Source organism: Peromyscus eremicus, chromosome 3, assembly GCF_949786415.1.
Source record: "Peromyscus eremicus chromosome 3, PerEre_H2_v1, whole genome shotgun sequence".
Lineage (NCBI taxonomy): Eukaryota > Metazoa > Chordata > Mammalia > Rodentia > Cricetidae > Peromyscus > Peromyscus eremicus.
In genome coordinates, this window is record NC_081418.1 from 16,725,086 (window position 1) to 16,750,169 (window position 25,084).

At 38.4% G+C, this 25,084-nt stretch overlaps 1 protein-coding gene across 4 annotated transcripts in view; it reads left to right on the forward strand.

Moving 5' to 3' along the window:
- Ankib1 (ankyrin repeat and IBR domain containing 1) overlaps window positions 1-25,084 on the forward strand; it is a 112,771-nt gene that overhangs the window by 22,098 nt on the left and 65,589 nt on the right. For 3 of the 4 annotated variants that reach the window (XM_059257318.1, XM_059257321.1, XM_059257319.1), the window contains exons 2-4: window positions 4,617-4,885; window positions 7,378-7,678; window positions 19,379-19,561. In XM_059257318.1, the coding sequence (XP_059113301.1) occupies window positions 4,698-4,885; window positions 7,378-7,678; window positions 19,379-19,561 (672 nt within the window). In that variant the 5' untranslated portion in view covers window positions 4,617-4,697. Of the gene's footprint in view, window positions 1-4,616; window positions 4,886-7,377; window positions 7,679-19,378; window positions 19,562-25,084 lie in introns of those variants that run through there. The other variant, XM_059257322.1, reaches the window with a different exon arrangement.

Genomic DNA, 25,084 nt, shown 5'->3' on the forward strand with positions numbered 1-25,084 from the left:
GTGTATCAAGTCAAATTACATCATGTTATTATGTTACATGAGGTGTTAGCCTGGAGCATTGTAAGTTTACTTTATTCACTTAATATCAGTATTAGGGACATTATTTGAATATGTGCTAACATCTTTCTCCTCAATCATTTGCCTACTAATTAAAAAAACAACTATGTTGTTGGTACAGTAAATGAAAGGAATGACACTATTTATAAGTGATAAGTAGATAACCCCCCAAAACTAGGTTTTTCAAACTTCTAGGACTAAGAAGTGAATTTAGCAGGTTCATAGGATACAAGGACAATGTGCAAATTGAACCATATCTCTATATGCTAAAAATGAGCGTGAGGGTGTTCATGTAAGTTTGTGTACATAAGCACTCTGGTACACATGCTGCAGATGTGTGCAGAAGCCAGAGTTTGATATTGGATATCTGTCTTGATTACTCTCCAATCAGTTTTCTGAGATACAGTCTCACTGAACTGGAGCTCGTTGATTCAACGAGGCTTGCTAGCCAGTGTACTCCAGGAATCTGCTCTGCCTCCCAGAAAGCTAGAGTTGCGTATGTGCCCATCTAACTTTTACATGTGTCCTACGGAGCCTTGTTCAGCAGGCACATTACCTACCGAGCCATTTCCCTAGCCCCTGAGCATTTGATTTTTTTAAAGTGCCATTTATAATAGCACCATCAAAAGACTTGTACTATAAATCCAATTTATACATTTATGTAATATTACATGTTACATAGAAAATATTACTTAAAGGTTTTGATTCAAACAAAGAATGAGCAGTTGCTTTGGGTAACTGCAGCTGTGCCTGTGAAAAAGAACAGGGACATGGCTGGCAGAGTTCTCGACAAGACTTCTGAGGATAATCTGAATGGCATGAACGAAACTCTTAAATGACGTGCTTCTGCACACTTTCAGGTTTATTGATCAGATTTTAAAAATGAAACAGTCCTGAAAATAACAAAGCCACAAAAGGCTTCTTGATGCCATTACGCCTTTCAGCATGAGTAACAGTAATATTTAATGCACATTTAGAGTATTATTGATTTTTTAAAAGTCATCTTGTAACTATTTAAAGTACTCCCAGGATATATTTGATGTAAATTATTGTTCCTGTAGATCATTTTGCTAAAGTAATATTTTATATAAATCAAAGAAATATGTTGTTAATCTAACATACATTATGGAAAAGTTTGTAACTAAGCAGCATTGCATCAGAGGAGCGAATACCAAAACACCTGAAAGTTTTCATATTCTTAAGAGAGGTACTTCACAATCGACATGATATCCTTTATATTTATGTAGATAAAAATGTACAGTACGCTGAATGGAGTTCTTATTAAGAATAATGTAAACCAGGCATAGTGACACACTTGTCCTTTTAGCACTCTGGAGATGGAGCAGAGTCAGGAAGATCACTAATTCAAAGCCAGCTTAGGTGTCTTAGTGAGATGCTATCTCAGAGCACAATAACAAAAACGTTAAATTGTTAAATGCTTAGAGCCATACACAACAAAACCTTCTTTTACTGAGAACGAATACTTTACTCTGCACTCTGTTAAGCAAAAGAGTAAACTAAAATCTAGACTGTCCCTGAAAAATTTTAGAAGACTCTATAATACACTGTGAGAAGTATAGCATGTGGGAGAGAAGATTTGCTTCTTCCACTGGAGATGAGACTATGAAGTAGTATGTCAGGCTAAAATTTCAGCAGCTCTTTTTGTAACTGGTGTGATCAAATTAATGTATTAATATTTATGTACAAACAAATACATGTAGACATATATAAAGTAGTTATTTAACAGTGGTAATCTTCAGGTAAATAGACTGGGTTTTCTTTGTGGTTCTTCTAAATTAAGGGTCTCATGTTCCACAGGCTGGTCTCTACTTCACTATGCATCCTAGTGTGACCTTGAACTCCAGAGTCTCTTTCTCCACCTCCCAGGGTATTACATGTGCATATCGCCACACTTGGTGTATGTGGGGCTGGGAATCAAACCTGTGACTTCATGCAAGTTTCACAAGCGTTCTACCAGCTGAACGACATTCTTAGACCCTGAGTTCTGTTTTTGCATGGGGGAAGTCAATATTCATATTTTTAAAAATTACTATGAATATATTTGTATACTTAAAACTTTATAAACCAGTAACAGAAATGTCAATAAATAATTAATTTGTGGCCTTGTTGAGGATAATGGTGAACCATTATGGACTTCTGTAGTAAGCACATAATTCCTGTTTCTAAAACAGGCTTGGTGATTTCTTACCCTGATAGTTAGTTGGAAGGAGCTTTTAAAACAGTGATGTCTGCATATTGAAATCACCCAAGGAGCTTTAAACATCAATGCCTAGGTACTAGGTACAACACCTGGACACTTTTTCTGGAATTTAATCAATCCAATAGGATTGTTTGAAGTTCTCTAGGCTACTAGGATATATTGCCACATTTGAGAGCCACTATTTTATAAGAAACTTAAAGGTTTTTCCATCATTCAAGTTGTTCTTTTTGAAATTGTTACTGCCTTGTAAAAAAATTCATTGTACAACATGAATATTATTTTTCAAGTGATTTTTTTAAAGCTTTGCTTGGGTAGCCAACCTGTCATTGAATAAAAAGGGTAACGTACACATCCTCTGCATTTACCTTTCTGCCTTCTGTATTCTCACACATTCCCTAAGGCATGACATAATTATATCCCTGCCTTGTATAAAAGCTTGTCATTATCAGTCCATTATATTAGACTTTAAGTTCCTTATCTGTCCCAACCTGTTCTCAGTCTTGTTACCTGTTACTCAGTGCTAGTGTCTAAATGCGATGCATCCTTACAGCTCTTCCATAGGGCTCCTTTTTTCATATCTGCTTTTGTTTATGCTGTCTCCTTTGTTGCTCATGTTGATGATTACAGTTCTGTTACTGTGATGAAATGCCTGAGAGGGGAGGGAGGGCTTCTTTTTGCTCAGTTTCAGAGGGTTCAGGCCCCGAAGCATCAGGGCCTGTGATGGCACATTACATCGTGGTGGGAGTGTGTAGTGGAGGAATTCTGTTTAACTCAAGGTCACAGGGAGGCACAGAGAGAGAAGAAGGGGCGAGGTCTCCTAGAGCTGTGTCCCTCAGTGTCACAGACAAATGGGTCTTTGGGGACAGTCACATCACAGCAATAGGAATTCAACAATAGATACAGAAAGGATACTTAGAATAGAACTTTCTAGCATTGAACCATTAAACAAGGTCTGTTGTGGATACTTTACATAAACTTTCTCTTATGATCTTTATACCCGTCTCTGCAAAATAGTCATTTTCCTTACTGTGCAGATGGGAACTTGACATTTTTAGGGGATAATTAACTTGATTAAAAGTAGTCTCAGCAAATACAACATTTCACATTTCAGATTATTTTTTTCCTTTCCTTTCCCCCAACTCACATTGCCCATTTGGTCATCATGACTTCTTCCCACGTGTAATGTGCACAGACGTTTAATGTTTTCAGCCTTGCTTTAAATCCTTTATAGAGGAAAATTTCATGACTTTAAAAGATAGGATAATATTAAATATATTTACTGTGTCTGATCAGTATTATTAGTTTGCTGTGATTATCTGAGTATCAGTAAGTTCTGTAGTTTTACATGTATTTATATTTTAAGTCTTTTTCTGGTAAGTACTTAGCAGTTTCATTTTTCCTGAACTGTAGTTCTTAATTGAAGAAAACTTTTTGTTCTTTTCTTAGTAACGCACAAATTGACTTAGTAATACCTACATATAATTAACTGGGCTGTGTTTCTAGTTGGGGTTTTCTAAAGGAACAGAACTGACAGAATAGCATTCTGTATGCGTGCATGCGTGTGTTTGTGGAGGGGTGCTTATTAGAGTGATTTACAGGCTGTAATCCTAGTAGCTCAACAATAGCTTATCTTTTGACCAGAAGGTCAAGAGTTTATTAGTTATTCAGTCAGTGAGCCTGATTGTCTCAGTAGTTCCAATCTGGTGCTGGTGTGGAGAGCTGCTATCTTACATCTTGATTAGAATTCTGAAGAAATAGGTTCTAATGCCAGCAGCTGAATGCCTCAGCAACAGAAAGATGGACTTGCCAGCAAGAGTGAGGGAGAAGGCAAAAAGCAAAAGCTTTCTTCTTCCGTGGGCTTTTATGTGAGCTGATGGCAGAAGGTGCAGCCCAGAGTTAAGGTGCGTCTGCTCATTTCAAGTGATCCAGTCAAGAAATTTCTCCACAGGTGTGCCCAGCTGCTTGGGTTTTAGTTGATTCTTGATGTCATCAGGTTTTCAACCAAGATTAACCCTCATGGAGTGAGTGTAAGTGTATTCAACCATAAAAGTCAGTGCAATTGATTTTCTCCTGTGAAGATAAAAGTTTCTATATGTAGACAGCTTTTCTAGATAAAGTGCAGCTGTACAGCCTTATAATCTTGGTATGGTAAAATGTTAAAATTTAACTAGAAGTTAATTTGACCAATGTTAAAAATATGACAAATTTGGCAGCATGTAGTATTGTTTATTCCCTTCATCTACTTCCCAGATATTATTAATATTTGTAATTGTCTCTTTAGGATACTGCTTTGTAATTACTGTGTTACAATCTAATTTGATAACTTCTCCTTCATTAGAATATACAACATGTTGTAGAAGTATTCAAGAAGTGGCTGAAGGAAGAAAGTGCCACTGCCTATCAGAAAATAAAACAAAACATGGGAAATACAACCACCAAATTCCGCAAAGCACTCATCAATGGTGATGAAAACCTGGCTTGCCAAATATATGAAAATAATCCTCAGCTAAAAGAATCCCTTGATCCAAATACATCTTATGGAGAGCCCTATCAGCACAACACTCCATTACACTATGCTGCTAGACATGGAATGAACAGAATATTAGGGTAAGTATTACTTGAAGCCCATTAATAAGTAATCAGTGGAAAGGAAAATATTTGTGATCTTTGAAAATGTATACTGGCATAGATCTGTGTTATGTGATACTATTTTGGGTTAAGTTTTCTAAAAACTGAGAATACCCAAATAATTTGGTATGATTGTGATTTAGTATGATCTTTATTGTTTCTGGATCAGACCAAAAGTTCTAATAGTGAAGGTAGCTCACACATACTTGTTGCTTTGAATGTATTTTTATCCAGAGTGTAATGTAGAAAATAGACAGATTAGATTACAGAGGAAAGTTGAATAATCTCAAAGTAAGAGTGGGCAGTAGCCAAAGGGACCATTGCAGAGCAGTGTTGTCTCAAGGGTGAAAGTGGTTAAAGAGGTTAAGAATAATTCAGAGACATTTAGCATTAGGAGTGAAAGACTATCAACAGTACACTAGGGACGAGCCCTTCCTCATTATCGGAAATTTATACAACTAAGAACTGAAACGACAGAACTCTGATTACTGGAATTGAGATCTGAGTCATAGCTTAGCTCTGGGTTATAGGTATGATATCCTGAACTTCCTGGAAGGTCATTAATAGATAACTGTCTAAACATAAAATTATTAGCTAGCTGGAGGCTTTCTGTTTAAAAAGAAAAAAAAAAGTGACACATTAGTGTCCCCTCACCTAAGAATCAATCCAAATGGATCTGTCAATCAGCTGGTCAAGAAAAACCCTCTCAGGAAAAGCTGTCTGTTATAGAGACTTAAGAAATAATACAAAAGTTGCCTGAATTATAGAACAGACAAAGTGACCTCTTTGGTCATTGTTCACACTCACCCTTTACGAGTGTACACTGTTTTGCAATGGCCCCTTTGGACCACTAACTGCCAACAAACCCTCTGGGAGGGAGGGGGCCTCATAGGCTCGTCCCCTCCCTACCCATGATAAAATACTGAATGACCCAGTCTTGTTCCAGTCCTGTGCAGATCGGCACAGCTTTCCTGAGGTAAGGAGTGAGTACAGTAGTTGCTATGTCATGTCCAGAAAACATGTTTTTGCTGCACATCTCCCTGTCCTCTGGCTCTTGCATTCTTTCCACCCCTTCTTCTGCGGCGTTCCCTGAGTCTTAGAAGGGGTGGTACATATCCCAGCTGAGGATGGGCATTCTGTTGTCACGGGTTTGCCAGTTACGGTTTCTTCAGGAGTTGGTGCCCACTGCAATACAGCACTAGTCTCAAATGGTGAGTGAGAGCTGAGCCTTAGGCTGACATTTTCTCAAAAACTAATTAGATCTTTCAAGTAAAACAACTGCTAGTCTTTGATGCTTATGATAAAATTTGATCTTTCAAATGAATGCTAAAATATTCAACTTGACAACTTCCAAGTTCTTATATTCTAATAAAATTGGTAGTGATAAAAACCAATGTAATTTATTATATAGTAAAGATAACATAGAGGGTCTCTGTAACTCAGTGAATCAGTATATTTCACATTGGTTTATAATTATTTAAAGTTCTGCACTGATTATAAAATTTTAAATGTAGCTTAGACCATTAGATTTTTAGTTAATACTACAAAAAGTTCATTCATACAGTTTTTAACTAATGTTTAATAATCTACCACTTGTTAGATTTTTGGTGCGTTATCAAATATTAGCATTCAATCATTTAAAAAGGCAATTTAAAATTACTTTTCTATTTTCTAAACTAAAGTCTAGATTTTATTCATATACCATACTCGAACCAACATATGTTAAGACAGACTGAGTCATTTGAAAAACTCATCTGAGTGTCGTAGAAGCTAAAGGAGGAGTGGACACAAGCCCCATCCCTAATCCAGAAGCAATCTCTATTGATAACCACTTGCGAATGAAAATTTAGTTTCCTTCAAGCGAGTCTCACCAGGGAAATAAACTATCCTTCAGGGCAGGCTGCATGCCAGCAGTAGATACCAACAAAAGAATAAACTCAGTGCCATCGTTGGAGGTTCCTTGACTCATAATGCCATGTCAGGGCTTCTCCTTTATGTTGTGATTTTTTTATTTCTATTACTTTTTTGAAAGTACCCTTTTGCATTGAGACATCCCCTACCCTCCTCCTTTTTTCTCCTTTTTTATTTTCTTTTCCTTTCCCTCCCCCCTATTTTATTCTCATGCACTTTCTAGACACTAAAGTTCATTTTTCTTGTGTATGTGTATGAGTCGTGCATATGAGTGCACCCATACATGTGCCCCAACTCGTGGCGGAGGTCAGAGGACAACTTTGAAGAGTCAGTTCTGTCCTTTTACCATGAGTTCTGTGCCCCAAACTCAGGTTGCCAGGCTTGTGTTGCAAGCTCTCTACCTTCCCAGTCATTTCACTGACTCCCCGTCTTCTTAAGTGAGTGACACTTTTATGGAAATTGGATTTTTAGCTCTGAAGTAGACCTTACCTTTAAAATTGTTATCTTCTCTGTATTTTTAGGTAGGAAAAAGTTGTTTTTATCCTTCCTTTCCATTTTAGGACTTTTCTTTTTGGTAGAGATGGAAACCCAAATAAACGGAATGTGCATAATGAAACATCTATGCATTTGTTGTGTATGGGATCTCAAATCATGATCTCTGAAGGCACCCTTCATCCTCGCTTAGCACGCCCCATGGAAGATGATTTCAGAAGGGCGGATTGTCTGCAGATGATCTTAAGATGGAAAGGAGCAAAACTTGACCAGGGTGAATATGAAAGAGCAGCTATTGATGCTGTTGATAACAAAAAAAACACACCCCTTCACTATGCTGCAGCCTCAGGGATGAAAGCCTGTGTAGAGGTAAAACCTGGTTTCTTTTCAATATTTTGTGCTAGAAAATGTGTGTATTGATAATATGTGGTAGTCAGTGTTTGCTTTGTCTTAGCAGTTCTTACCTCTTTATTCATTGTAAAAGAACCAAAGCCCTTTATAAGTAAAGTTATTTCATTGTGTTAGGGAACAACAACAAAAACCATGCAGCTTGCCAGCCTTTTGAAATACAGTGTAACCGAGATCAATAATGTTAACATCTCCTAAGATAACAGTCAGCTAAGTACTGTCATACTGAAAATAATAGGGTTTGGGGTTTTGTTGTTTTGCTTTGTTTTGTTTTGTTTCTTTTTTAAGGGGTGATTTATTTATTTATTTATTTATTTTGTTTTTGTTTTTCGAGACAAGGTTTCTCTGTGTAGCTTTGCGCCTTTCCTGGGACTCACTTGGTAGCCCAGGCTGGCCTCGAACTCACAGAGATCCGCCTGGCTCTGCCTTCCTAGTGCTGGGATTAAAGGCTTGTGCCACCACCGCCCGGCGGGGTGATTTTTTTTTTTAATAGCCAGTTTATGAATCTTAACAGATCTTGAATGTAGGGGAAAATGACACGTACGACCTATTGATATATTTTCTTTTCTTGATTTTTTTATTAAATAGGTAACTGTTAATAGATGCATTTGTTATACTCCTTTTTAAAACCTTGTCTTTAAAATGTCTTGTTTCTGTTGAATCTGTGTTAAAGTATTCCTGAATACATACTACATTTTGAGACCTGTCTGCACTGGAACATTCCATCCCAGGCTGTATGTGAGAGTGGAGCAGGGGGCCAGTTTCCTGAGTATTAGATTTCATTTATCATTCAAAGCAAGTTGCCATATTTCAAAGCCTTGAATCAATGAATTACCAACCTGCAGTTTTGTGTCAGTGCCCAAAGGGGAGAGGTTGATGGTGCTTAACAGACGTGAAGTATGTGTAATAAGAATATTTATCCAGAGTTAAAATAGAGGGTTGGGTAAGGGGTGGGAGAGAAGAGCAGCAGTGAGGTGGAGGAAGGTCATGCTCCCAGTAAGTCCCAGTGCAGCCACATCTCCAGGGCATGCCCAGGCAGGTGCTCACATGTGGGCCTCACCAGTGTGAGATTTTGATTTATAACTATCTTTATATATTGCTAATATAGAAAGCATCTTACAGCTTAGATTAAAAATCACCCATTAACCCATAATTTCTTAAAAGACATTGTAACTATAAGTGTCACAGCTCTAAGGGGAAAGGTATCCTGGCAGTCGGAAGCCAAGGAATACCACAAAGTCACACTGTACAACAAACCCTACACAAGAGATTTATGGGGAGAGAAAAAAGGAGGTTGCCTCTGCTCAGGAGAGAAGGAACAAAGAACTGCACAGGAGGCGGGCTTTATATAGGGTTTCTTAGGAAGCAGAGCTTTCCAGAGTGGCCTGGGATTGGTGGGATTTTGTAGGCTAATATTGGGGCAAACTCAGGGATTGGTGGGATTCAATAACCTGATTTTGGGGTAAGCTGAGGGATTGGTGGGATTCTGTGGCCTCATCATGGGTTTTTTTTTTTTTTTAATGGCCTTTAGAGTAGTCTGGGGCCTGGCCACTTACTTGCCTTGCGGGACTGGACCTCGCACTCAGAGCAGTCTGGAGGCAGGGCCTGGGGGCAGGGCTTGGGCGCTTGCCCTATAGTAACTCTGTATAGTATCATCACTACTGTTCATACAACAGTACATATTTTCTCAGCTACCAACATTCATGTTATGTAGCATGAATCTTAGAGGGTCTTATTAATAAAAATCAAACCTGAAGCCAGGTATTGGGGTGAATGCTGGAAGATCAGAGAAGCAGAACAAGCCACAACTACCTCACCTTGCCAGTTTCTTAGCTGATCCTATTTCCTCAGACTGGAAGCTTCTGAGTCCTCATCCAAATGGATCTCAGCTGAACTGCTTCTCGAAAGCCTGAAGCTTAACCAGCTAAATGCTTCTAGTTTCTGGTCTTCACACCTTATATATCTTTCTGTTTTTGCCATTACTCCCTGGGATTAAAGGCTCACTTCTTGGGATTAAAGGCGTGTGTCACCATGCCTGGCTGTTTCCAATGTGGCCTTGAGCTCACGGAGATCCAGAGGGATTTCTACCTCTGGAATGCTAGGATTAAAGGTGTGAGTGAGTGCCACCATTTTCTAGCCTCTGTATCTAGTGGCTGTTTTGTCTCTGAACCCAGATAAGTTTATTAGGGTGCACAATATTTTGGGGAACACAATACCACCATAATGTTAATTCATACATAATTGATAGAATTTCTTTATATAGATGTATTTAACTATGAACAGGACACCTTATAGATTGGATCAGTCTTTTTATTCTAAAATTTGTGTACTTTATTTTAAAAATAATTCTAATAAAATTAAAAATATAAAAGATTTAATATTTAATGTGTCTTTAGTGTTATACTTTTAAGTTGATATCAAAATTATGAATATATTTTTAAAGATTATAATCACATAATTTCATTAGCATAGGTAAAGATCAACTTTTGTTACTTCTTGAACTCTTATGATCTTGTTTTCTATTACTGCCATTTGTTACTTGTTAATCTTTTAGAAACTTTGTCCTTTTGTTTCCTCTGTTTGTATCACCTTTGCCCACTAGTTAGTGAATTATGATCACTAACTTGAATCTGTTTCGAAGCAGTGCTTTGGAACATTGACTCAACATGTAAAAAGATGTCCTAGGCCTTGGAGGGAATGCATATCAACAGAATTCCTGACTTTTTACACAAGCTTTCCTGAATATTGTTCTGCACTCCCTCCTAGGGAAGAATCTGTTGTGGTGACTCACATGTGTGGGACTCTGGTTCTTTAAATGTATTGAGGTAGAAATAGCTTGTTCTTGTTAGTAGCAATAATACTCTTAGTTTCTGCTTTAATAATTTGCTTCCAATAATTCTCAGTAAGCAGTGTTAAGTAGAAGTCAGTTTTTAGTGTATTTGCAATGTTGTGTGTATTAAATTGTTGAAAAACTGGGGTGGTAATTTATTTTACCAGTATCTTTTGGTTGTTGTTCGCAGAGGGGTATCTTATATAGTATTTGGAAGGGCCGATGAGTGCCTTGGTGTGTGTGTGTGTGTGTGTGTGTGTGTGTGTGTGTGTGTGTGTGTGTTTCTCTTTGCACTGCTTAATCTACCAGCATAACACATCACATGAGCCACTCTGGTTGGTGACTGTTCTGTTTTCTATATTGAGAAGAGCTTGTTGATTTACTGTAAAGCATTCCAAATGAAGCCTTATGAACACCTCACATACATTTCAGCATTTATTGACAAATTTTAGTGTAATATTTTGCCCACTTAAAGTTTATCACCAATGTCTTAACTATACTCTTGTTCAGCTTTAGGCCCTTACTGACTTTTTTTCATGCTTATTGTTAAACTAAAAGTATTTCCCTAGGAAGCATATATTAACTTCTCTACAGAGGCCTTATCTGTTTTCCTAGCATAAGTGCTTAAAACAAACACATTATAATATGTAGCCTATTATGTAACTAACGTTCCTGGAATATCATGTATCTTATAAAATTTACTAGCATGGGTAATTTAAATACTTTTAAACTTCTCCACATTATTGCTTACAGTTTTTATTATAAGAGTAATAGGGCTAAGTTCAATTTCTATAATTTTTAAATATTTTTAATGCTCAGTGGTTCTAAGTATCATATAGTGGTATAGATGGAGTGAATAAATACCACCAGATATTTATTTTTCATAAAACTATGAAATTATCTAGTGATGGAAGGGGCAGAGACGTTTATTATTGGTCCTGCTCCTGCCTATGGGACTTCAGCTTTTAGGGGATCACATTTATGGAAGCATTTCTTCTCTAGTTGTTAGTTTTGGTTCTCTTTATATGTGTTAGTTTTCTCATTGCTTTGACAAAAGCAACTTAGGACGCACAGTTTGAGGTTGTAATCATAGCCAGAAAAGCATGGTAGGATGAGTGGCTCTAACTACGGCAGGAGAGGGCACATCTGGGACTTCTCCGCCCTTAAATAGGAGGCAGAGAGCAGACAGACGTAGGACCAGGCTGTAACATTTGAGAACTCACTAGCTTACGCTCCTGATTCTTGCTAGTGCTTTCTGAATCAGCTGTTTTTCTTTATAATAAAACAGCGACAAAAAAAACCCACATAAAATTAGAAAATCTTCAGGCCTACTCCAGTGACCCATCTCCTACAGTGAAGCTCCACTCCCTAAAGGTTCCACAGCCTTCCAGAATAGTACTGTTAGTTGGGAACCAAGAGTTCAAACACATCTCATATTCAAGGTATATTTCACACTCAAACCACAACAATATGTTTATTTAAGAGTAGAATTTAGAGAGTTATCTAGGGCTGGAGAGATGGCTCAGTGGTTATGAGCACTTGTTGCTTCTGGCAAGGACTCTGGGTTCAGTCCCCAGTACCCACATGGTGGCTCACAACCAGCCCTATTTCCAGGTCCAGGGGATCCGACACCCTCTTCTGAACTCCAGGCACTCACATGGTTCATAGGCATACATGCAGGCAAAATACTCATAAACAAATAAAAAAAAGAATTTAGAAAATTATTATTTGACAATTTCCTCTGTATTTAATCATTTGCAGTTTCCTTGTGGTTCCTGTTTTCTGTTTGTTTGCTTGCTTGCTTTTGAGATTAGAGTCTGTTAATGTAGCTCTGACTGTCCTGGAACTCACTATATAGACCATGCTGTCTTCAAAATCACAGAGATCCACCTGCCACCTGAGTGCTGGGGTTAAAGGTGAGCGTCACCATACCCAGTTACGGCTCATCATTTTGAACCATAGAAATGAAATGCTTATATCAATACTCCTTCCTATTCTGTGTTCCATAAGTGCATACACACACATATATACTCATACTCATGCATAGCATGAAAATTACAACCCCTTAATTATGTTGTTTTTAGAACCTTCAGGTATCAAGGTATTAAAGGCTTAGCACAGAATTGCACCTGTGTCTCTTTCTCTGCTGCCTTGACTGACTCCTTTGAAGTTTCCCTATGTTTCTATGTTGTTTCTCATAAGTATATTGTAGCAGTCTCAAATTCAGTATTTCTGAAGCTAGGCTCACTCACCTCTAGTTACTAGCTTGGATATCTGGTTTCTCCTAATGTTGCTGCCATTCTCTGCAAAAGCCTTTTTACCTTGGATTATTCACATATGTTCATTCTCATTCCTCACCTTTCCTCTTCCTATAATTATAATGTCTTCATATAACAGAATTATTTAAGAGTTAATAAATTCTTTTCTGTTAAAGCCTAGATAGTAAATATTTCAGGCAACTTAGCCAGTGAAGCCTACAAGTAACTATAGATAATATGTTAACATATAGACAAAGAAGCAAAGCAGTATTCTGATACATTGTTATTTTGTGAACATTGCCAACTAATTTTCTTACAACTTTTATATGTCATGAAATATTCTTCAGGCTATTTAAAGTGTTTAAGATCTATACAAATTCATACAGAAGAGGCAGCTAGCTTGATTTGGCCCGTAGGCCCCAGTTTGTGATAGCCCTCCATGTAGTATCAAGAATTGGGAAAAGGAACTATACCTCACAAACACAAGCACTCCCTCTCTGCCCCCATGGTATGTATGTGTATATAGCATTATTGATATATCACATCCATTTGCTTTAATAACAGAGGACGTGAAATATTCTGTGTATGGATGCCCAGCACACAAAAATAAAGCTTCAGTAGTACATAAAACTGGTAGGAATTTAATGTGATAATTAATATTATGGTTTTCTTTGTAGCTGAGTTTATCTTTTCTGCTTTGGAATAGAAATGAACTTTGGTGAAGGGTGATGTCAATTAGCATAATCTAACAAAAACTCCATGACACTTCTCCCCTTTGGTAGACTTCCCCAAGGTAATCATAGTCAGTAGGCCACATTTATTTCTTTGAGTGATTAACCTGTACTAGTGGTTCTGTAAATGGCAGACATGGCAGTGGTTTAGTTTTTGAGAGCTTCATAGTTGGTGAAAAACATTTTTATAAAAATTAATGTTATGTCACATCTTTCTTACACACTTGACCCTAAATGTTTATGTGATGTTGTAACTGTAACTGTTTGATCAAGTAAAGGGCGTGAGAAACCCACATGTGGTAAGTCACAGTTCTCCTTATTGCCACTCACAGAACCTGCTTGGCACAGGTTTCACGCTTCATTGAAAGCCATAAAAAACATTCACCAATCAGACTGAAGAGTCTACCTAATTATGTTGGTTTTAGCACCTAGAGCTTTAATACAAAAGAATATAGGACTCTTCCAGACCAGCATCTAGGTAACTTCCTGTCTGGACTTCAGTCTTCTGATTATGTTGAACACCTGACCTCCAGATTCCAAAGCAAAATCTGTATATGAGATTCTAGGAGTAATTTGTCCTCTTCCCCGGGTGATTATTTTGCATGGCAAATTGAAAAATGCTGTTCAGGTTTCAAGTGTATTCAGATTGAAGAATTTTGTAGGGAAATAAGAGTGACTTAGAAGGAGGGTACACTAGGCCATATTAAATAGAAGCCACCAAGTGCTAGACATTCAGGGTCAGGACCAGAAATATGAGCTATTCAAAAATTTTAATTAGAGAAGTAGTCTTATGCAAGCAAATATAGATCTATTAGCCTAATGGTTGGAATATAGATTAGATTTGAAATATTTTTAAAGCAGTGAATGCTTCTTGCCTTGTTACTTCAAAAGGACCCCCGCTAGTATTGTTATCAGTCTTCTGAAAACTTACTGGAAATAACAGAAACTACAGCTTGATGTCAGACCAGCTGAACCCGAATCTATAGTTTAATGGACTCTTACCTCAGTCACTGTCAAGTGTCAGTCATACTCAGATTAAAGATTGAGAAGCCCTCGCTTTGAGCACAGCTGGACTGGCTGGTTCTGTGTGTCCACTTGACACAGGCGAGAGTCATCAGAGGAAGGAGCCTCAGTTGAGGAAATGCCTCTGTGAGATCCAGCTGTGAGGCATTTCCTCAATTAGTGATCAGTCAGTCGGGGAGGGCCCGGCACATGGTGGGTGGTGCCATCCCTGGGCTGCTGGTTCCCTCCATGCCCTCTGCATTGCCTCCTCGTTCCAGGATCCTGCCCTGTTTGAGTTCCTGTCTTGACTTACTTCAGTGATGAACAGCAATGCTGAAATGTAAGCCATGTAAACCCCTTTCTCCCCAACTTGCTCTTTGGTCATAGTGTTTTTGTCACATCAGTAGAAACCCTAAGACAACAGTCCACATTGAAATCATCTGTAGAATTAGTGCCCATTCCAGGGCCATAATGGGACTATCAAGGTTTCCAGATCATTCCTCCATAGTTTGAAAACCCTGTCCTGGAACAGTACTTCCAACTGTGACTGCCCAGAAACATCACACCAGTGCAGTTTAAATCCCTGAAGGTTTAAAATACTCTGTGTGTCTCCATTATGTAGTGGAAAAATAGAGGAATAAGAGGGCTAAGGTGATATTGGGCAAAAAATACGAAGAGAAGAATTTCCAGGAAAGGAGAGTGGGTCAGTCATGTGACGTGTTACAGAAAGGTAAAGGAATCAGAGGAATAAGATTAGTAGGTTGGAGTGAGGGCTTTGAAGGATAGTATTTCTGTAAAACCATTCGGATAATGATCTGATTGCTGGCAGTAGTTGACTTGTTTTATAGGGAGATAACAACAGCAAATTTAAGAAATGTGGCTGAGAAAACATGTGTAGTCCTGTGTCACTCATGATAGGGAATACCATCTGAGAAATGTGTTGTTAGGTGCTTTTGCCATTGTGTGAACATCACTGTGTATGTATACAAACTTGACTGATACATTCTGCTATATTCCTTGTGTGCATAATTATATATGCTGTTTTATACAAGTGGTGAAGAAGTTGGTCTGTTTACACTATCATCATCATGTGAGATACATTGCTTTACCACCTTAACAAGGCCACAGTGACACTCTCAACCTATGGGTCGCACTCCTTTGGGGATTGAATGGCCCTTTCACAAGGGTCGCCTAAGACCATTGGAAAACATTTACATTACAATTCATAGCAGTAGCAAAATTACAGTTATGAAGTAGCAATGAATATAATTTTATGGTTGGGGTCACCACAATGTGAGAATGGTATTAAAAAACCAAAGCATTTGGAAGATTGAAAACCACTGCACTTTTTGAGGGATATTTGTACACTGTGTGAAGATGTATTGCTGTGATCGGTGTAATAAAAAGTTGAATGGCCAATACCTAGGCAGGAGGTATAGGCAAGACTTCCAGACAGGGAGAGAACTCTGGGAAGAAGAAAAGCAGAGTTGCCAGCCAGACACGGAGAGGAAGCAGGAGGTACAAGATGGAAGAGAGGTAGCGCCATGTGGCAGAACCTAGATCAATATAAATGGGTTAATTTAAGTTATAAGAGCTAGTTGAGACAAACCTAAGTTAAAGGTCAAGCTTTCTTAATAATAAGTTTCTTTGTCGTTATTTGTGAGCTGGTGACCAACAAAAAAGCTTGATACATGCACTAGATGATTGGAATTTTTCAGTATTGCTAAATTTCTCTGGTATTCCTTTGTATTATGCAGACCAAAACATCATTATCATCATCAAGCCTTTAACTGCATTAAGAAAGTAACTGGAAGGAAAGCAGGAAGTCCCCAGTGCTAGGAGCTAAAATAGGAAATTAGAATGGAATTGGAGGGAGAGTGGAGTGCTCAGCATCATAGAGGTTGTAGATGGCCAAAGGGCAACCTTAGAATTAGAAGAGACTTTGGAGGGTATTTTGTACTGCATCTTTTTGGTTTGGTGTATGTGCTACTTACAGTTACTATTGCTGTGATGAAACACCATGACCACCAAATGGTGGTAGTGCACGCCTTTAATCCCAGCACTTGGGAGGTAGAGGCAAGTGGAGCCTCAAAAAAACCTGGAAGGAAGGAAGTTAGGAAGGGAGGGAAAGAAAGACCATGACCAAAAGCAACTTGGAGAGGAAAAGGTTTATTTCCCACTTACACTTCCAGGCAACAGTCCGTCACTGAGGGGAAGTCTTGGCAGGAACCTGGAGGCAGGAGCTGATGCAGAGGCCTGGGAGGGTGCTACTTACTGTCTTGTTCCTCCTGGCTTGCTCAGCCTGCTTTCTTATAGAACCCAGGATCACCAGCCCAGGGATGGAAACAACCACAACAGGCTGGGCTCTCCCCCATCAATCACTAATTAAGAAAATGCCCTACAGCTGGATCTTATGGAGGCATTTTCTCATTTTCTCAATTGAGGTTCCCTTCTTTCAGATAGCTTGTGTCAAGTTGACATAAAACTAGCCAGGACAATTTGGTTTAGCTTTTGGTTTTTGAAGGTCTCGGATAGCTCAAGCTGAGCTTGAACTTGATCCTCCCATTTCCACCTCCTTAATCCTGGGAGTACAGTTGTATGCCACCTTAGCTGACTTTCTATTACATCTTTTATTAAAGTTATACGAGCTACCTTATTTAACAGATAGACCATGGTAAACTTAGTCTTTAAAGTAGTTAAATGATGTGGCCAGTCAATACCCCTGAATCAAAAGGGAGGTATGGAATTTGTCTTGAATATTGGGTTACTCCTTTTCTTCTGAAATTGTGAACCAAAAAATGCAGAATTAGAAGAATAAATTTGTTGAGATCATTTTATGTGCCAACAAGTGTTTAAGAGACATTAAAAACCATATGAATAAAACCCAGTCGTCTTGTTTCTTCTTGCTTAGCTAATGAGAATACGTAGGAAGATACTTGCTGTGCCTTGGTTAGAAAACTACCTTTTCTAAACCAAACTCCCCATCATGTCAAAGCAAAACAACTCAGTTTGTATAGAAAAAAAAAAATCTTATCTCCATCCAGCATGTCATTGCCTGGTACTTTTCCTGAACTTATTTCCCAAAGGCTAGTGGGCTGAAGTACTATTTTAATGCATCACCTTCCAGTGTTTGACAGTACTTTTAGCGATTTTCTATGCTAAAGGTGGCCTACAAGCAGATTTTCATCATGTTGCAAACATGGCTGTCTGTCTCCATCACTGATTATAAGGTTCTTACAGATGCCAGCTGTGACAGTGGTTCCCTCGGCCACTCTAATCAAACTCATCTGGGGACCTCTTGCACAGCGAACTACCTGTTTGTCTCTGTTCAAACAAGGTCAGCATGCCTCTCAACAGTGGCTTACCTGTCCCCTCTGCACACACACCTTTTGAACCCTCAGTGAGTAAAGGCCATACTTCAGCATTTCCTTTTAGAAGATTCCCCTTACCTGAGAGAACAAGAAAAATTTCAGTCCCGAAGAACTTTATATGTTTGTATTTATTGGTCGGTAATGAAGAATATAAAATTATTTAGATGAAATACCAACTTGGATTACCCTTTTACAAAATAAAAGCCTCTAAAACATACATCAGACAGTACATGAGAATCTGGGCAGCACTTCAGAATAGATCCAGTGTGTACTTGACTTCTTCATTTTATGTGAGCAGTGTGACTCACTTAGTTCAGGATCTAGAAATGATTAAAAGTTAGGCAAACTGTCTGAATCCAGTCACACTGCTTTGCTGGGGAACTTGGGTCACTTTCTGTAAATTCTAAGATAACAATGCCCGTGTCACACAAGCTCATTAATAGTAAGGCAAGAATGTGTACTTAAAGTACTTAGCATAGAGAGTCTGACTAGAAGACACCATGTGACTTACTGTATTGCTCTGAGGGTCGTAATCCTATAAAAGGAAGTTTATGACAAGCTGTGGGGCTGTCCTGTGTTCTTCCTGATGTCTCAAGACACAGTGGACAATTTTGAACTTTAAGCCCTTAGAAAAAAATGTAACTCGTAAAGCCAGCAGAAATGTCAGTGTGAACAAGTCATGAAAGTTCTCCGACAAATTATATATGGGGATATCTTTCTTCATCTTACTTTGCAGTAAGCAGTTCTCTCTCATTTTGAGAAATATTGAAAAGAGCTTTGTTTTTTACTTGCAAATGTGAGGCTAATTCAGTGTTTCACAGAAGAATGCTGAGACAAGTGAAAACTTTTGTCTGTTTTGTCAGGACATCCCGGTATTAGTGGTTAAATTCACAGTGGCAACTGTGTCCCTCTTAAGAAAGATGTGTAGGCCAAGTATGGTGGCACACATGCACACAATCCCATCATTCTGAAAGCAGCATAGGAAGACCGAGTCCAAGGCCGGCCTGGGTTATTTTTAAGGCTCTTGTCAAGAAAAGAGAGAAAGAAAAATCATAAGAAATTTTTAAAGTTTAAGCATTGAATAACTATAATCTTTTTTATATTTAAGTAAAGTTTTATTTAGGTATGGGAAATTGACAAAATACTTAAGAATTTGTTTTTAAAGTTGAAGATTTACTTTTTTTAGCCAAAGAAACTCATTATTAGTAAAACAAGAATTCTGAACCTTAAAAATCAAGTCATTGCTACCTGATGCCTCTTTATTATTTAAAATACATTTATATTTTAATGTAAAATTTTAAATTACATTTTAATTTTACATTAAAATACATTTAGATACATATATCTACTGTACATTTTGTTATGACAGTCATACATTTAATTTCTTTAATGTGTAGCATAAAATAACTTAATCCAATCTGTAGTTGTGAGGTTTTTTGTGTTTTTTTTTTTAAAAAAAACTCTTTTAGCTTTTAGTAAAACATGGAGGAGACTTGTTTGCTGAAAATGAAAATAAAGACACTCCTTGTGACTGTGCCGAAAAGCAGCACCACAAAGACCTGGCCCTCAGTCTGGAGTCTCAGATGGTGTTCTCTCGTGACCCGGAGGCTGAGGAAATAGAAGCTGAGTATGCTGCATTAGACAAACGAGAGGTAAGCTGATTTTTTTTTTACTTAAATTTTTTTCTTTAACTCAGTTTGGTGGTCATCTTTACAGTATGCTAAATAGCCTCAGCAGTACTTAATCCATAGCCGTGAGCATAAAAATACATCTAGAAAACCTGAATATTGAGTCTTTCCTTTAACATGTTTATGTGTTTACTAACATGAATAAATGTGTTGGTGTTTAAGTCCTGTTAGCACTTACCGGGATAATCTCATGGCTCCATTCTCTATTAGTCTTTCCCTCTCTCACAGGTTGCTTGTTGACAACACAAAAGCTTTGGTAAGTCCCACCTGAACACAAAAGGAAACTGGAACAACTGAAACCCTGTCACTCTTTGCCATCCCTGTCCCTCTTTTGCTACAGGGTCATGTACCTACCAACTTCCTCTTCCTGTCCCTGCATCAGGCTAGTCTCTCCATGTAGAATGGAGCTATACTTGACGTGGAATCCCATTGATCAGTCTTCCATTTCTCCTCATCTTTCCCGAATGTCTCACAGTACTTCCCACACTTGCCTGCTGCCTCCCTTCAGATGCTTGCTTGCTTCCCTTGTCTCAGTAGCATCACTTTGATCTACTGGTGGCTCAAGTATGAATGTGGCAGACAGTCCTGATCCTTCATACCTCCCTTATTATTGCACATGACATGCAAACAATCAAGAAGTCTGGTCCTTTTACCTTCGAAAACCTTACCTGACTGTTTATCCCAGTTTGTACTCCTCTGCTCTAAACCACAGCGTGTTCGCTTTTCATCCCAGCTGTTGTCATACCCCTTAATGACAACCTGCCCTCCATTATGATGACTGTCGAGTCTGCTTTGTACATAGGCGACAGAGAGACTTTTATTTAATTATATCATAGTTTTTAAACCATTTAGTGACTGTATTAGTCCCTTTTGGTGTCTTACCGTATAAAAATACTTCAAGTACATTAAATTTGTACGTATATACGTTTACTTAGCTCATAGTATCAGAGGCTGAAAATCCAAACAATTTCTGGCAAGGGCCCATGATAAATAGTAAAGAATGCACAAAAGCAAGAATCACAGTATTAAACAGAAAACAGGAAACCAGAGGGAAACTTGAGCTCCCATCCTCTCCCTTAACTGCCTTAAGTACCTGCTACTTGACCCTAACCATTAAGATTCCACATTATAACTGTGTACATTCATGGCATACAATATGATGTTTTGACACATACACATTGTGGAATGATGAAATCAAATCAGTTAACATGGCTAGTTTTGGTGCTGGCAAGTGAACCCAGGGCCTCATGCATGCTCAACATGTAATCTACCACTACGGTCCCAACCTTCTGTCACGTTTATGTTATTAAATCTGAAGTTACTCAATACATACTCCATAAAGTTGAGAACAGTTATTCTGCTGTCCTGTAGATTTCAAAACCTATTCTTCCCATCTACCTGACACTTCTTCCTCTCATTATTTCATGTAAGTCTTACCACATGCTGTAATTATTTTTTCTCTTTTATTGTGTTTCTCTATTAGATTAAGGCTAGAAGTATATCTGCTTTTTTTCAACAAAGAATTACAGTGCCTAACATTGCTTGCATGAAGTAGGAAACCATAGATAATTCTTAAATAAATTAAACCACAGTAAATGTTTTCCTCTCCAAATGAATCTGATTCCTCAGTATTTAGTGTTAACTTGGTTCTAACAGGAATCATATAACTGTTGGCTTGTGTGCATATCATGTAATCATATTATTTTATTTTTCTCATGAATCATCAAAAATTTATGAACTTTTTGTTAATTTGGATAGTCTGTCTTTTAGTTAGTTTAGATAAGGGTTTGTCTATCTTGTTGATTTTCTCAAAGAACCAGCTTTTTGTTTCATTGATCCTTTGTATTGTTCTCTTTGTTTCTATTTTATTGATTTCAGCCCTCAGTTTGATTATTTCTTGCCCTCTATTCCTCTTGGATCTGCATACTTCTTTTTGTTCTAAAGCTTTCAGGTGTGCTGTTAAGTTGCTAGTGTGAGATCTCTCTAATTTCTTTATGCAGGCACTTAGTGCTATGACCTTTAATCTTAGCTCTGCTTTCATTGTGTCCATAAGTTTGGTATCCTGTGCATTCCTTTTCATTAAATTCTAGGAAGTCTTTAATTTCTTTATTTCTGTCTTGACCTAGTAGTCATTAAGGAGAGAATTTTTCAATTTCCATGTGTTTGTAAGCTTTCTGTTTTTTCTGTTGTTGTTGAAACCCAATTTTAATCCACATTGGTCTGATAGCATGCAGGGGTTATTTCACTTTTCTTCTGTTGAGACTTGCTTTGTAACCGAGTATGTGGTTAATTTTGGAGAAGGTTCCATGAGGTGCTGAGAAAATGGTATATTCTTTTGTGTTTGGGCGAAATGTTCTGTAGATATCTGTTAGGTGCATTTGATTTATAACATCAGTTAGCTCCATTATTTCTATGTTTAGTTTTTGTCTGGATGGCCTGTCCATTGGTGAGAGTGGGATATTGACATCTCCCACTATCAATGTCTGAGGGTTGATGTGTGACTTAAGCTTTAGTAATGTTTCTTTTACAAATGTGGGTGCCCTTGCATTTGGGGCATAGATGTTATGAATTGAAACATCTTAGTGGATTTTTCCTTTGATGAATATGAAGTGTCCTTTCCCATCTCTTTTGATTAATTTTGGTTGGAAGTCTATTTTTTTAGATATAAGAATGGCTATACCAGCTTGCTTCGTAGGTCCATTTGCTTGAAAAATCTTTTTCAATCCTTTACTCTGAGCTAATGTCTATCTCTGATGTTGATGTGTGTTTCTTGTATGCAGCAGAAGGATGGATCCTGTTTTCATCCTGTTAGTCTGTGTCTTTTTATTGAGCAATTGAGTCCATTGATATTGAGAGGTATCAATGATTGTTAGTCCTGATATGTTGTTGTTGTCAGTGATGGTGGTGGCAGAGGCGGTGGCAGTGGCAGAGATGGTGGTGGTGGTGGTGGTGGTGGTGGTGGTGGTGGTGGTGGTGGGAGTGTGTGTGCACTTCTCTTTTAGTTTTGCTAGTGTAAAATTATTTATTTCCTCTACTTTCATGGATGTTGTTGACCTCCTTGGGTGAGAGTTTTCCTTCTAGTACCTTCTGTATGGCTGGATTTGTAGATAGATATTGTTTAAATTTGACTTTATTATGGAATATCTTGTTTTCTCCATCTATGGTGAATGAAAGTTTTGCTGGGTATAATAGCCTGGGCTGAGTTGATATATTATGTAAACCAACAAAGCTTTCCTGGGGATCAGAGAAGCAGAACAGCCAGCCACTAGCTTACCTCTATGAAATCCTCAGCCTCAAGAGAGTGAATTCCTGTTTCCTCATGACTTATATACCTTTCTGTGTCCTGCCATATTACTTCCTGGGATTAAAGGCGTGTGTCACCACTACCTGGTTCTGTTTCTCTCATGTAGCCCAGTGTGGCCTTAAACTCAAAAAGATCCAGACAAATCTCTGCCTTCTGAGTGATAGAATTAAAGGTGTGTGCCACCACTGCCTGACCTCTATGTCTGATTTTGTGGATGGCTCTGTTCTCTGATCCCCAGGTAAGCTTTATTGGGGTACACAGTATATCACCACACTGGGCTGGCATCTGTAGTCTCCTAGTGTCTACGAGACATCTGTCCAGGCCCTTCTTTCTTTTGGAGTCTCCATTGAGAAGTCAGGTGTAATTCTAATAGGTCTGCCTTCATACTTGCTTTTTTTTCCTTGCAGTTTTCAATAGTCTTTCTTTGTTCTGTATATTTAGTGTTTTGATTATTACATGACGAGAGGACTTTCTTTTCTGGTCCAATCTATTTGGTGGTCTGTAAGCTTCTTGTACCTTTATAGGCATCTCCTTCTTTAGATTAGGGAAATTTTCTTCTATAATTTTGTTGAAAATATTTTCTGGGCCTTTGAGCTGGGTTTCTTCTCCTTCTAGTCCTATTATTATTAGGTTTGGTCTTTTCATAGTGTCTCAGATTTCCTAGGAAATAGAGTCGGGGGCCAGGGGGAGGGGGCACCTAGAGAATGAAGGAGGCCTACCGGAGTTCTGCTGGCCCGTGCGCCCTCTGGTCCAGCAGGGACTCACCACCCAAGTTGATGGTTAGGCCATGGAGACAAGGAGCAGAGGGGTATTGGGAATGGAGGCGGCGGAGGGGGGGGGGGCACGACACCAAGAAAGTGGCGGGGGTCCTCTGGCAGCAGCCTGCCTAGTCTTTTTGCAGGGAGTGTCTGCTGCAGGTGGGGGTGGGACACAATGAAGAGGGTGGTGGAGATTTCTGAGGATTGTGCCTGTTGGAAGCTGGAGAGCAGGTCTTCTGTCGGGTATGGCCTGTGGTTCAGCAGGGTGGATCTGCCAGAGGGAACAGAAAGAGTGGGGAAGGTCAGTGGGAGACTGGCCTACCTGCTCTTCTGGAAGGCATGGCCTGGGTTCACAATTCTGAAATTGTAATAAATAAATATACTTGAAAGTGTAAAAACAAAAAAAACAGTCACTTTTCTGACTCGATTCACCAAATGTTAACAGTTTTTTACGCTCTCAGATATAAGCAAGCATATATACACAATTTTGATGTGAGTAAATTTTTTTTTTTTTTTTTTTTTTTTTGGTTTTTCGAGACAGGGTTTCTCTGTGTAGCTTTGCGCCTTTCCTGAAACTCACTTGGTAGCCCAGGCCGGCCTCGAACTCACAGAGATCCGCCTGGCTCTGCCTCCCGAGTGCTGGGATTAAAGGCATGCGCCACCACCGCCTGGCTGAGTAAAATTATTTTAAATTCAGTTTAATAAAATCTTTTTTTCCCCCTTTGAGACAGGGTCTCTCTGTGTAGCCGTAGCTGTCCTGGAACTCACTGTGTAGACCAGACTACCTTCCACAGATTTTGCTGCCTCTGCCCCCTAAGTGTTGGTATTAACAGTGTGTACCACCACACCTGTTTCTCAAATTTTTTTTTCCCACCCCCAAATTTTTTAAATTTAACAATTTATTTTGAACATTTTTCCAAGGTTGGGACATACGATTTATATATTTTGACTGGTTTCTTACTGATGAATATAACTGATTTAGATAATTTTAAATGTTATATTTGAGCTAAGGTTTTTCTTCATTTTATGGCATAGATAGTGTGTGGCATGTCCTGTAAATTATGACACATCTTAATTTAGTCCAAGTTGCCTTAGTGCTATTCTAATTCCAATAATAAATGAATCAGGTGAGTTGGGAGTCATCATCATTTTTGTTTGTTTTTTAATCTACTTCTTAGTCTCATGATCCAACAAAACCACCTGCTTTAGTGGCAGTGTTCTAGGAGAGTGGGTATCAGTGAAGAATGAAGGTAGGCTGCCTGCCCTCCTGGTGTTTAGTCCAACAGAGAAACATAAGAATTGAACAGTTAAATGAGCACATAATTTTCACAGTGGTACCTACCATACGAAAATGGAAGCCATGATTTTTTTTTTTAACTCTAAAACACTGGTGATGATTAGGCCTCTGTAAAATACACATTACAA